Source organism: Notolabrus celidotus, chromosome 19, assembly GCF_009762535.1.
Source record: "Notolabrus celidotus isolate fNotCel1 chromosome 19, fNotCel1.pri, whole genome shotgun sequence".
NCBI lineage: Eukaryota > Metazoa > Chordata > Actinopteri > Labriformes > Labridae > Notolabrus > Notolabrus celidotus.
Window position 1 is genome coordinate 15,900,763 of NC_048290.1, and position 15,182 is coordinate 15,915,944.

The 15,182-nt window shown below is 39.3% G+C and overlaps 1 protein-coding gene across 5 annotated transcripts in view; it reads right to left on the reverse strand.

The window, feature by feature from the left end:
- LOC117831332 (transcription factor 4-like) overlaps positions 1–15,182 on the reverse strand; it is a 263,290-nt gene that overhangs the window by 130,372 nt on the left and 117,736 nt on the right. For all 5 annotated transcript variants that reach the window (XM_034709977.1, XM_034709975.1, XM_034709976.1 and 2 more), the window contains one exon: positions 8,347–8,405. In XM_034709977.1, coding sequence (XP_034565868.1) covers positions 8,347–8,405 — 59 coding nt within the window. The remainder of the gene's footprint in view (positions 1–8,346; positions 8,406–15,182) is intronic.

Genomic DNA, 15,182 nt, shown 5'->3' on the forward strand with positions numbered 1-15,182 from the left:
TTAAATCTTCTAAAACAGAATATGCTTCAAGGCTTGGCTGTTCAAGTCAAGTCCCACCATGACAGCCAAGACAGAGCTGTAACAGGTAATCATCACCTCATATGAGAACAAAGATGACAACATCATAAATGCCAAACTCAAGGCTCAAAAGTGTTTGGGAGTTTCAGCTTATTAAGTGCTGTCCTCTCATTAATTCATGCCTGATGATTTCCTTTGTTGAAATTATACATATCCATGTGAACAGAGAGGGAAGCAGAGAAAGTTCATACCCAACTTCATGATATCGGATATCTTCAACTCAAGCTTCAGCCTTTGTTGAGCCAGCTTACTTAAAGACAGTCTGGGTTAAACTTGCTCTGTGGTGTCCCCCCTCTCTTTCAACTTAAATCATATTACAAAGTAATCTGTGGTTATTAAAGCCTCTGATGAGGTTAGGAAAAGATCAAGCTACTTTGCCATCAGAAATAGCAGCCATCATTCACATGACCAAAAGAGGCAGTCGTCATTAAAACCCAAACAGACGTTGTTTCGTATTTATTATCAATCTACCAACGCCAGCTGTTTGCATTCGGATAAAAACAGTCTCCCCTTAGCAAATGAGCCCAGTCCTGTATCTGGCTGACAGGTGTAAAAATGCTCCTGACATGTGATAACTGAGCTTTAAAGTAACTGTCAAGTCAATTAAAGTGGGGAACTCTGTGCGGTGTCAGTCTCTGCAGAAGATCCTCTGACTAACATAGACCTTAATGAAGAAACAGAGAGAAAGAGGTGACAGCTATCTGCTGATGATACAATGCTATATGTTAAAAAAAAAATACATATCTGCAACTAATGGATGCTGTGGTGACATTTGTGTCAGCTGATGTTTCTAAAGGTCGAGAATAAGGCTGAACTTTTTAACCCACATAGAAAAGAAGAAAGAATAAAAGCTTCTTTTTAATAAAAATGGTATGAAATATAAATTATACATGGGTTTATATACATTGCAGAATAGAATGCCTCATGCAAAAAGCAACTGCAATAATATGCTAAAGGTGTGCATGACTGTGTATATGCATGCAAAATACAACAAATACAGCAGGTAACCTCTTCACTTTCTGGTCAGTAGCACAATCCTGGAGAATCGCAGAGTTCCAAGTTTCCAATCTGATCATTCTTACTTTTTATTTCATTGTATTTTTTATATTTTCTTAGTGTCTTTTTTAATTTTAGGACTATGTATCCCTACCACTGTAGCCCCATCAAACTGAGGCATATTCCTCCTGTACATGTTATTTTGAAACACAGCCTGATCAGATTTGAAAATCCAATATGTTGAAATAACCCAATCGGGTGTCACATGTAATCAAGCCGCAGACTCAGCCTGGTGTTGGAGTGTATTCATGCCACCTTCATGGAGCAGATGCTGGGTTTCGGAGGCTGTTTTTTGGATGTTTTTTGAGGAGCACAGTTAGCTGTTGGGGGGTTGGGCTGGTACCTTGGCAGGTGGCCATGTTTCCCAGCCCCCATCAACCATTTACAGCCAGGAGAGAATCACCACTCAGCTTCCCAGTAACACAGAATACATGCAGTCGGTTGCAGTCACACCGAATACGAATCTGAGCGACCACTGAGGTAAAAAGGATCTGTAGTGCAAGAAAACAAACTAAGATGTACACTGATGGATGACAGATACAGAGCATAACTGGTTGGATAAATCAATTTAAACTACTATAGATAGATACATGAACATTAAACAATGCATAAAGAGCAGAACAAAACAACCAGCTGTATCAAGATAATCCAAAAGCTAGACGGACTAAACTTTAAAAACAAGTTGCCAAATCATTCATGCAAAATGAATGACATATGGGGCATGGGAACTGAATCCATGGTTCTGAAAAAAGATGTCATTGGCAGGAACCTCATGTGATAAAATTACATAAAAAATTTAAATATTGAGTATTGATGACGATAAAATAAACATTGTTAAAAAATGCAGAGACCATGTGATAATGGACCTCTTCAAAGACAACAGCAACAACAGAAGTAACAGTGATAGTTAGATAGTTAGTATCTATATCCCCTCTTTTAAAAAATTGAAATGTTTGACTATAAACTTCTGTTAATATCTCTATCTCTTGTTAATCTCTTCAAATGCTCAAGGTTGCACCAAACACAAGTGATGCTGCAAGCCTGGTTTGGGTCGCTATGTAGCCCAGCATGCCATGCACAGTGAAATGGTGAAATGAAAAAGTGCTGGGCAACTTCGGTGCTAAAAAAACACTTTTTTGACGAATAGCTCTTGTTGCAGCCAGCCATTACATTGGAGCAGCCAGTTGGAGAAATTCAAAATCTTTTAATCTCTATTAATCATCTGGACCCAAATTAAGTAATATGTGACTTTTGCCTTCCTTTAGCAGTCACTAATGCAGCTTCTGTTATGACTTTTTGTCAACCAAGAAGCAGACAGTCAGCAGTGATTGGTGAAAGGAAAATTGCCCTTCACCTTCCAAACAGAAATTGGATAAGATAAACACAATGTCAGAGTGAAAAAGGAGTGAAAATGAAATGACAGATCAGTCTGATTATCTAGCGAAATGTTTTGGGACTCAGCTCGAGAAAATTTGCAGATTTATGGTTGTGGTTGAGCACAATAACATTATGATGTGGCTATTTAAAACTAAAACACAAAAACTGGAACCAAAATTTGGAAGCGAAAGCTAAATTAGCTCCGCTGGTACAAATCTATTTGGTTTGGTCAGAGTTGTGGAAAAAACTGAGGGTCACTGACAATCTTTCTGCTGTTAGCGTGTGAGCTCTTCCTCCCCTCTAAGTGTTTTTTTTTTTTTTTACTAACAGCCGAGGATGAAGCCAGAGGAGTTTGGACTGAAGCCCAGCATGTAAATTTATCTGCCATTTCCAAACAATTTCCATCAGGAGCCATTCAGACTGTGTAACAGGATAATTTGACAGCAGCCCAGTAGGAAAACGGCCAGCGAGGCAGTAATGTTTGATTTATTTCATATTTTTGTCCTCTACAGTTTGCCGTAGCCTCTTACAAAGGCCACAGCTGGATGTGAGAGCTGGTTATACATAAAAGATCAGCGACTCAGTGATGAATGGATGAATCAATAGATGGAGGGATGAATAAATTGATGGACTGTTGGATGGATAGAGGGATGGATGAATTAAAGCATAGATGGATGGGTGAATAAATGGATGGAGGGATGAATACACTTCCAGGTGGATGGATGAAAAGATGTTTGATGGATGGATGGATGGATGGATGGATGGATGGATGGATGGATGGATGGATGGATGGATGGATAAATGGATGAATTGATGGATGGATGGATGGATGGATGGATGGATAGATAGAGGGATGAATAAATGTCCAGATAGATGAATGGATTGTTGGGTGGAGGGATGAATAAATGTATGGATTGATGGATGGATGGAGGGATGAATAAATGGATGGATGGAGGATTGATGAATAAATAGATAGATGATAAATCAATGGATGGATGATAAATGGATAGACTGATGAATAAAACAATGGATGGATGGAGAGAGGGATCAATGGATAAATGGATGGATAAGTAGATGAATAAATAGATAGATGGATGTATGTGTTGGTGGATGAATGGTTGATGTAAGAATGGATTGATGGATGGATAAATGAAAAAATGTATGATTCATCTTTAATGTCAACATAGCTGCATTTGTTTTGCTTCCTTCTTCACTCAGCTTGCTTCCTGATTGGCTATCATTTCATTCCATGTCACAATCCACAGAGAGCGTGCTCGGCTGTCCTCAGAGTTCCAAAGAAATAATGAGTAACTCAGTAAATGCTGATGTAGTGAGTCACCAGAAACCCAGGGAGGTGATCTGAGTTGGTTCCTGGGAAATTAAATGACTGAATGGAAAACTGTCAACAAATGAAACAGCTCAAATAAACCAACAGATAAACTGGTGAATGAGTGAATTTAAGAATAATAAAGGCATGAACTTATTGAAGCTCAGACAACACTTAAACACAGACTCAGACTCGACCAGCAGCTACTTTCACCTCCACCAGCGGAAAGACTCCTGTATGAAAAAACAACCCCAGACAACTGACACATTTGGCATGAAGCAGACATGACCGGCATGTTCCCTCTCTTTGTGTGTGTGTTCAGCGAGCATGTGTGTGTGTCTTTGTTCACGAGGTTGTCAGGGCCAAATTGTGTCCTCGTTGCAGAAAGGAAAAGATCAAAACCAAAAAGACAGGAAGGTCTTTCTCTCCCCAAAGTCTGAAAACTACCAGAGTCCTTCGAATGCCACACTGGGAGTCTTTGCTTCTCTTTAGTCTCCTTCACTCTACTTTCTGTCCTCTCTTCATTCACTGCGCTCGACAGTAGCGGTTGCCCAGTTGCCCGGGGCAACTAGATTTGGCCCACCGTCAATCATTTTGTTTGGTTTGATCGGCCCTGTTGGCAGCCACTTCTGCTGTTATTAGACAGAACCTCTGTGTCCCTCTTCACTGGTGTTCATTTCCAAACACAAGGGCTGTGCTAAAGCATCGAATAAAAAACAGATTATATGAAGATTTTATGAGAATTTAACATTCTAAAGTTAGTTTTTAGGATTGGCAGAGAATGGCCTTCTTCTTAAAGCTGCTGTTCAACCAAGCTGCAACCTCCGACCGCGAGTATTGAAGCCAATGCGGAAGTGTTAAAAACTGCAGTTTCTTGAGTGTCCACCTGAGGTTGGCTCCAGAAGGCTCCGGAAATCACATACACAGAAACTCAAAATAGCCGATCTTAACAGCAAAAATAAACATGTTTACAGCCTGTACAAAAGATAAGTGTAGTCTAGATAGCTCGTTCTCGATCGGCACACACTGTGCAGGGTTTTTATTTCATAACCCGGCAATTTACTAAGATTATGAGTTTTCCATTACGAGTGGCACAGCTGACTTGACTGACAGGTGGGAACACTGTAGCTGTTGGCTAGGAGGCTCAAAGCCCGTCTCTGTATGTCACAGTCGCTCGACAGCAGTTATATAGAGATCAACATTTCCAATATGGCTGCTGCCAACGATTGGCCTCAAAACAATGCTTCAGAAACAGATGGGTGATGTCACGGATACTACTTCCATTATTTGTTCAACACCACGGTAATACAACGCAAGGTTTAACGGCTCTATAATCACTGTATGACTCTGACCAGTCACTGCTCTTTGTATTTGAAATTTACCCACTAAATAAGATAGTTTAGTTTTTTTAAGCGGGGTTGTATGAGGTACTTGTCAATAGTAAGTGTATTTCCAACAAAGGAATCTGGTCAGCTCACGTCTTTGTTCAGAATTGACGGCCACGAGAATTGAAGCCAATGCAGCAGTGTTAAAAACTGCAGTTCCTACAGTGTCCACTTGAGGTTGGCTCCAGAATTACCAGAAACCACATACACACCCATTCTAAAAAGCCGATTGGTGAACAGGTTTACAGCCTGGTACAAAAAATTATACAAGTCTGACTAGCTCATTTCTCTATTGGCACACACTGTATAGGGTGTGGATTTTTTTTGATTGCAGCAGTTTAGAAGATATTAAGATTACGAATTCTGCATAATGAGAGGCACAGCTGACTTGACTGACAGGCGGGAACACTGTAGCTGTTAGCGATGAGGCTAAAAGCCTTCTTCTTTATCACACTAGCACAACAGAAGTTATGTTGAGTTCAGCATTTCCAATATGGCTCCCACCAACGATCAGCTTCAAAACAGATGAGTCACGTCACAGATACTTATACAGTCTATGGTTTCACCTCATAATCTAGCTTATCAAGATTCCAACGTTGGAGATGGTGTACACTTACACTAACATCACTTTTTCTAGAATGGTTTCAGTGTTTACTTTGTCTGTAGGAAGTCACTTTGTTTTAGCTCTATTTGCAGCAACAGCACGTGTACCTCCACCTACAGAGCACTGATCAGCTGCACTACAGTGTACTGGTCAAAATACATTTTGCAAGGGGCACTGATAGTTAACACTCCAAATGTAGACCTTTTAAGTGTTACATGATGGTGAATATAAGTCAAAGCAACAGTATTACCACATTTGAAAAGCTGACGAGACGTGTACTGTACAGAAACTGGATTACTGAGGCCAAGATGTCGTCGCTGGATATGAAACCCCCAAATGTAATAGCCTTCATAATCTGCTACATCCTTTGATAAGCACAGATATACACCTCTTTGATAATATTTCATTAATAGATGTATCAGATTAAAAAGAAAAATAAATCAGTATGATCAGACTCGTGTCTAACAGCCTGCGCTCAAATGTGATATTTTCATTTCAAAAACCTGATCATGGTCATCAAATTGCATCTGTTTAATATTCCAAGAAAATCAAACACCAACATCTGTATATTTTCTTAATTATCAACGCACATCATCTCACGGATGCATATGGTCCATGAGATCTGAGCAGATTCAAAACCGGCTACAACCAAACAAGTCTTCACAACACCTGCTGCGGCTGCACAGAAACATCACTTTTCAAACAATGAGAAAGTTCAGATCATTTGTTTTGTTAGAAAGTTAGAAATATCTCTGGAACACAAAAATGTAAAAAAAATATCTGACAGATGCTGAACACAAAGTTTAGTTCTCTATATATTAGAGAGTGTGAGCTCGTTCTCGAATAGATGATCTAGGTATCACATTTTCCCAATTTTGCATTGACAGGTCACAGAAGCATCACCCAGCTTTAAGTTGACTTCTTATAAAATTGACTGACGCCCGAACCAACCATTGCAAATACTTCCACAACCTTTGAAACGTCTAAATGATTGTTGCACGATTAAAACTCATAAAATGTGAAGCGCTTCCTAGCATGCTTTCTATAAGAGTCTAACCTGAGGTTCTTTATTTTCATTCCCAACTTCACGACTTTATTTTGACAGTCTAACAACACAGCTGTTATTTATCATGCTAACTTCAGAGCAAAGCCCAGCATGTGCAGAGACGACACTTTGGGGGAACCTACATGGGCATTATTTGAAATGTTGAGCTGCTGGCTAAGCATGTGTGTTTAATGAGATGAGAGTGATAAACTGATCAGGCTTATAATAACTAATGATGCTAGATGATGGCTCACACACATCACCCCATGCTGCTGCCACCTGCATTACTTAAAGACAGATGAAAAGTTAAGCGTACTAACAAAGACAAGAATAAACCTGCACCGCCCAACCTTTTTAGTACATCTCATGAAATAACGATCACCAACTCTGCAGCTTTAACATCTCTTCTAAACACTTTTAACTCCATGTTTGGGGCTCTTCTTCAGGTGCAAACTCTCAAACTCGAGTCAATTGTACAAATATGTTGTGTTGCATGGATATACACTACCAGTCAAAAGTTTGGAAACACCTTCTCATTCAAGGTTTTGTATTTATTTTAATTATTTGAAACACTGTAGATTAAAACTGAAGATATCAAAACTATGAAAGAACATACATGGAATTATTTAATAAACAAAAGAGTGTTAAACAAAGCAGAATATGTTTTATATTTTAGATTCTGTAAAGTAGCCCCCTTTTTCCTTCATGACAGCTTTGCACACTCTTGGTATTCTCTCAGTCTGCTTCATGAAGTGGTCTCCTGGAATGGTTTCTAACTAACATGAGCCTTGTCAAGAGTTCATTTGTAGAATGACTTGCCTTCTTAATGTGTTTGAGACCATCAGTTGTGTTGTTCAGAGGTAGGGTTAGTACACAATGGATAGCCCTATTTGACTACTGTTGTAATCCAGATTATGGCAAAACCAGATTATTTCATAGTTTTGATGTCTTCAGTATTAATCTATAATGTTGAAAATAATTAAAATAAATAAAAACCATTGAATAAGAAGGTGTGTCCAAACTTTTGACAAGTAGTGTATGAAATAGCTACTCTCTGTATCCACAGCACAATTTCCCTTTGCTTTACAGTGTCTATCTCTGCTTTCAGCACAACTCCTGAAAAGCCAACCAGCTTCTAATTCAAAGTTTAGCTGCATGTTGAAATAGATGCTAAACCAAAGATGCATGGACCTTAAGCACTTAAGGTCTGTCCTCATATCAAGATATTTAAACATAAGCCAGGTATTTTCCCTCTGCAGTTTCAAGCCCAGCAGGATTTGTTCTCCCTCCTCTCCACTCACAAAATATTAGAGTCAAGCACTAAAGATGAAGAGTCAGGTTCAGTAATGAACTGCCTCCACCGCTCACCTCAGATCAAACCCAAATATGTGCACTGCTTTGACACAAAATCACAAAAGCACAGCATTACACCCACTCGGTGTTTGTAACAGAGGACGTGTGGAGAGGGACTGACCTGGTGGCAGTGTGGGTTGGACTCTCTGCCGTATGTGTACGAACTCCTCTCTGTTTTTCCTGCAGGAAGAAGAAAAGAGAAGGGAGGAACAGTTAGTGAAAGGGATCATCTTGATGTGGACAAATCGATAACTATGCTGGGGACACGTTCATCCACTGCGTAATCTGTTAGTAACAAAGAAAGTAAAGGATGTTATCGTCCATCAGAGCGATTAGGTTCACAAAAGCGTGACAATCAACAGCATCTTAAGACATTTTTTCAATCATTCAGACTAAAAATAACAAATATAAAACTTAATAACTCGTAGTGTGATGATTTAGCTTTGAATTAAATTTTATTCTGACAATCAAAAAGTCATTTTAATCACTGGAGATTGGACTTAGTTTAAAAATAACGATAATAATTAAAAAACTTAAGCACATTTTCAATTAAATTAAATTGAATCCATAGCTGATGAAAAATTTGTCTAAGAATGAATTTATTAATCTACTATTTTTTCTTAATTCCCTAAAATGTGGTCTCTTAGTTTCTTCTGCAAGTAAAAAAAATAATGACATGTTAAATACACTGTCAAGATTAATAAATAATATAATGATAATAAAGTTATTAAATCTTGATTTGTTTAATAAGTAAGGACACAACCACTCCTAATTAATACCAACAGGACTCACAATTTGAAAGTTGACCTAACAGGAACTAACTGTATGTGTTAAAATCAGAGGAACATTTTATTAAACTCATTCGTTCATTTAAAGGGTCACTCGTTCACACTTCCAGAAAACAGCCAGAGTCAGTTCTCACGATCAGAGTCCTCAGTGTGTCTGTTCTGTGTGTTTAGTGCTCGCTGATCTCACAGCACAACAAAACAGACATCTGCTCTGCCTGCAATGTATAGATCATGTACACAGAGAGAGAGAGAGGGGGGAGAGAGAGAGAGAGAGAGAGAGAGAGAGAGAGAGAGAGAGAGAGAGAGAGAGAGTCTTTTTATGCTACAGCAGATACTCTCAGTCTCCACCTGCTTTCAGATGTAGATTTGGAGTCTTTGCATGTCCAGATAAATACGGGACAGGGTGTTCAGATTTCAGGAGGTATTTATGGGCATAAAAAAAAACAAGTGATACAAATGAAATCCTCATTTTGAAAATGTAACCCTCCTCAGTTTGTTGCGCTGAGGCTGATCCCCTCTCCATATTCTCAGACACTGTGTATTGTCACTGAATCAGTCCTGCTGCAGCGTTCTCTGTATGGAATTGTTCTGCTCTTGTTTCCTCTCTCCCATTAGATTATCGTCAGTCCGTAGAGACTCATTAGCAGACTTGCACAGCAACCGATACCACGAAAGGACCACCTAGGTTTCACAAACTTCACAGCAATTTTCCATCTATCAAAGCGTTGCATTGTGGTTTTGTCAGCAGAGTGTCGTGTGCAAACCACTGGCACTTCTACGCCACGTGGTAATTTCATGTTGTACTTTATGAGGTTTTCACAGTTCAAATATTTCACATGTACTCTAAAATAACAGACTGTGGACTGCACTTATAAAGCACCTTTTAGTACAAATAAAACTCAGCTGCACGCCTTCTCACCCACTCCCGCTCCGGAGACCACATCACCCCAGTCCTCCAGAACCTCCAGAATACAGTACAAGATCCTCCTCATCACCTACAAAGCCCTCCATAATCTATAGCTCCCTCCTACCTCACCGACCTTCTGCAGCCATACAGTCCCACCCGCAACCTCCGTTCCACCAATGCCAACCTCCTCACCCGTCTCATCAAACCCAAGCACCAAACCTGGGGGGACAGGGCCTTCTCTGTCGCTGCCCCCACACTCTGGAACTCTCTCCCCCAACACCTCAGACTCTCTCCCTCACTCACCACATTCAAATCCGGACTCAAAACCCACCTATTTAGAAAGGCTTTCAACGTATAATTTATGTTAAACAATGTCTTTATTCAATTTTTTTATTTATCTACTCTAATTACAACCTTTACTACTATCTATTGTATAATTTATTTTTTGAAAAGCGTCCTAGAGAAACTTTTAAAGCGCTTTCATAAATACAATTTATGTATATTTATTATTAGTCTTTCTGACCACTCACTTCATATTACCATCGCCCATTCACACCACATTCAAACACTGATGCCCAGTGCTAAGTGAGTGCCCATAAGTATCAATTAATTCCATTAATACCCATTCACTCTGCTGGCTATGCCAACAGGAGTAATTTGGGGTTGAGTGTCTTGCCCAAGGACACTTCTGCAAGTGGACTGTGGGAACTGGGATCAAACCGCCAACCTTCTGGATGAGAGACGATCAACTCGGTGCCACAGCTGTCCCGTCATGTCACCCACTTCTTTCTGAAGCAGCATTGGGATTCCCATTGATTGAATCGGCCATATTGGAAATCCTCATTCAACCTAACTTTCAATAAACCTAGAAACAGGCAAAGAGGTGGAGCTGCGGCAAGCATTTAACCTCCTGGCAAACAGCTACAAGCAGAATCCAATAAATATATGCACAACTCTTAGCCTTCAAAAGAGGAGAATTATAAAAAAAAAAAACTGACCTCCTTTTCAAGTTTTAGTTCAGGTCAGATGATGAAATGACATTTCAGACCATTATTGTTTTTTGTACCAGGCGTTAAACACGCAGGAAATATGGCCACCTTATTATGAGACCTGATGCGGTTTCCTTTGCTTTTGGAGCCAGCCTCAAGTGGACACTCTAGGAACTGCAATTTTTTTCACTTCTCTTTTCATCATGAGAAAGAACAGCTTGGTAAATGTTGGACGTAATCACCAACAACCAACAACTTCCTCCCTTGTATTGCCAAAGTAAAACCCTGCAAAGTGGCTAGATTTTACTGTTGCATTTTAAATTTCATAACTTCCTGATTCCTATTTTTGACTTGATGGGATCAGGAGTGCTGGGTCCAACATGTGGCAGCACTCAGTTCTGTCTGTTTGGTTCATTATGCCATTGCTGTTTGTTTCCATTAATCACAAACAGATCTGCACAATATGCAAAGGAATGTGTGAGAACATTGCTCAATATTGTGATAATTATATGAAGTGCAATAATAACAAAAAATAAAGAGGTTTAACTTGCATTTTTTCTATGTCTCTGCTGTTCTTCATGTCTGCAACATGACTAAGATAAATCCAAACAGCTTTTTTCATCACTTAATTGTCACCAGTTAGTTTGAGTGTGTAGCTTGGGATTCATCTGACTGCAACATGGTGTAAAAAGCATCGTCAGTACTCCCACACCTCCATCCAATAGGTAATCGATGTGTTGAGTGAGAAAGCATCACTTGTTTACAAAAAAATAACTCTTCTTTTGTGCTGTGATAAATTCAGACCCTCGTGATGTGTTTGCTAAGAACGCTCAAACTGAAATAACGATGAACCGCTCAGCCCTAATCGCAGAGCCTAATGAGATATAGTGCTTGGTTAATGACATGGTTGTACACTACATTTAAGGATGCATTGTGGAATACTTTGCGTTAACAATATAGTGCAGACCCATTCATTTGGCAGCTCACAAACAGCATTCAGCTTTTTAACAAGGGTCTTTTTTAAAAGGGACTTAAAGCTGCAGTGAGGAGTTTTTGTCTAGGTATGAAATAGACTGAAATGAACAGTGATGCTGTTTTAGGACTTAAAAAAGCAAACAAGACCATCAGGAACATGAGTGATGACTCCTATATTGTGATTTTTAATGCCTGAAACCGCAGCGAGGGGGTAGGTGTCAGCAGTGGTGGACAAAGTAGACGTCTTCATTACTTAATTCAAAGTATAGATCCTCCTGGTCAAATATTACTCCAATACAAGTGAAAGTTCTTCAGTCAGATTATGACTTGAGTTAAAGTCCTGGAGTACTTTCTTTGAAAAATACTGAAGTATTCAAAGTACTTTTAAATATCTCAAAATGTATTTTCACAAAGCATGAGTGCAGTCAAGAAATCATTGGTGTACATTCTGCTACATTCTCTTTATCAAGAAAACATGATTTCATATCTAAAAAGTCTACCATGAAATATAAACTAAGTTACTACAAGCACAGACAAGTTTCAAACGTTCATCTGGAATCAAAGCAGTGTGTTAGCTACAGACCTCCACATGCTTTCTCAGGTTAGGTGATGTTTTGTAGGCTGTGATGAAGTTTGTGTGATAAGCAGATCAGAGATTCACAACAATACAAACAATCATTCTTTATTTCAAAACCTCAAACGTGGGTTTAAAATATGACCGTGGTGCTCAGGTAGAGAATCATCATCCTTCTCAGTCATAGCCATCATCACCACGACTAAATGAACGCACTGATATGAAGAACGTTTGAGCTACGCTCTACCGAGGTCCGGCTACACCACTGAGACAAACCAGACACAAGTACACCAACAGTTTACTGTCTTTGGGATCTGATCTTAGAAAAGAAAACTCATCAGCTGACTTAAAAGCAAAAGTAGAGAGTAACTAGAGCATTGATAGAAATGTAGAGGAGTCAAAAGGATATTTGTCTTTCAAATGTAGTAAAAGTAATAAGTACCGCCCAAAAATAATACTCAAGTAAAGTACAGATACTGAAAAAATGTACTGAAGTACAGTACTCAAGTAAATTTACTTTGTTACTGTCCACCACTGGTTGTCAGAGCAGGTGATTGACACATTGTAGGAACAGCCTGTGTTTGCTATTTTTTTTTTACTGCAAATGTTCACGGTGAGTGTCAGAAAACACGACCTACACATTTACAACACAGATAAAAGGCACTTTGTCAACTGGAGGTAAAAAATCAACACAAGCAGGAAGTTGACAGGGTTTTAAGCTGGTATTTAAAAAAAACAAAAACTACACATGAAATCGTCAAGTGAAATCGTCTAAAAGAGATGTCGCTGTACGCTCTTGACACAGCCACTGAGAGCTGACACCAGATTGTACATCAGGACATTGTTCAATTTAAAAAAAGCAATAGGTATAATAACTCTTACCTTAAAATGTCAAACACTATTAGGCATAAATACATGCATAGATTCTCGTAGTGACTGGTTTTGGACGGAGCCTTGTCTCCTTTAGTGTTTCTTCAGTTGTGTCTTTGATTTTAAATATCTAACTAAGGTTTGGTTTTTTGATCATCCTCCTTTTCTCATCTTGCTCATAATGTGCAGGTGTCTAAAGCCTAACCGACTCCTGACACTCATTTTATGAATGTGAGAAAAAAACAACACAGCCATCCTCACCTACCCGGCTGTCTTTATGGAACATCTTTGGTCAAACATGTTTAAACATGTGTTTGATTGAAATCAGACATCACAGCTCTTGAAACGCGGGCCAAGGATTGATCAGAACACGACAGGAAGGTGAAGCCTCTTTGGCAGGTAACCCATCAGCGTTTTAATACACAAACCCCGAGCGTCTGGCTGTGAAAAAGGTGTCTGATGAATTCGGAAAATGCACCGACTGCCGCGGCGTTGTAGACAACAAAGCTAATTTCCTCTCCAGCTTCTGAACAGGCTTTCCTCTCCTGCGAGCTGGGGGACCACTTCGAGCCTATTTTCTCCACGCAGACCTTCTTTTCGGATAAAACCTTAAATCTTCAGCCAGTCTAAATATCAAACCGCGGTTAGTGTGTAATTACATTCTGCGGTAGGTGCAGCCGTACCAGATGAAATGGAGGGGTTTTATAGCGAGCGTGTGTGGAGGAAAATGAAGCGTGTACGTGGTGAAGGGTTTGAATCAGGCGTGTATAGACCAGCGCTGAATACACGCCAACATGGTAGTCGATGCAGAAGAGGTTGATAATTACAGGCGTACAGAATGGGAATGTGGTCGACTATGTGTGTGTGTTCAAGTGTGTGTATGTGTGTGTGTGTGTGTGTTTGTGTGTGTGTGTGTGTGTGTGACCGATACAGCGGCCTCGGCTACGACTGATGCCAGCTGGACCAGTTTGGCACATATACAAAGACTCCCACACACACATACACACTGCAACACACAGAGTACTGGAAATCACCGTCACAGATGCACACACACACACACACACACACACACACACACACACACACACACACACACACACACACTCACCCAGACATTTAAATGTTTACAATATACATAGAGTATATATAGCCCCATGCATACCCAAAAGACACACATGAAAATGCACTTTTGCATGGTACTGAAATATAACCTCACAAAGACGCCGCTGCATTTCAAGGACTTAATCCAGGACCGCACACACACACTTGCACAAACACGCACACGCACACACACACACGTAGATTTAGCAATGCATGCACCGCTGATCTACTCCAAAACATGCAGCTGATCTTAAAATTTCAACCCAATCAGAAGCAGCTTTAATACAAAAGAGGTAACAACATGCAGGAACACTGTACAGAAATAAAATAAGAATATTAAATTCAAAAACAAAGAAGCTTCCAGAATAAAAATAAAGAATCTGAAATATTATTGTACAAATTATGAACAATATTTATTTTTTGAAGTGCTTCAATAGCTGTACATTTTTTTGCAGGAATGTGCAAAAAAATAATGCCCCAAAAATCTTTGATAAAAATGATTTTTTTTATGTACGTTAAATTTAGGACACAAAAGTGAAAAAACAGACAAATCTGAATGTAATAATTAGGATAAAAATTTGTACATGAATCTCTCTTTGCCTGCGTATCTCAAGGCTCACTAATTTAAAATGTGTTCTGGACTTTATAATGAATATCATCACAATACTTACATAAAAGGATCAATAATTATTTTAATTATTTAACAAAATCACTAAAACCCTTCCTGTTAAACAGAGAAAGTTGTTTAATGAT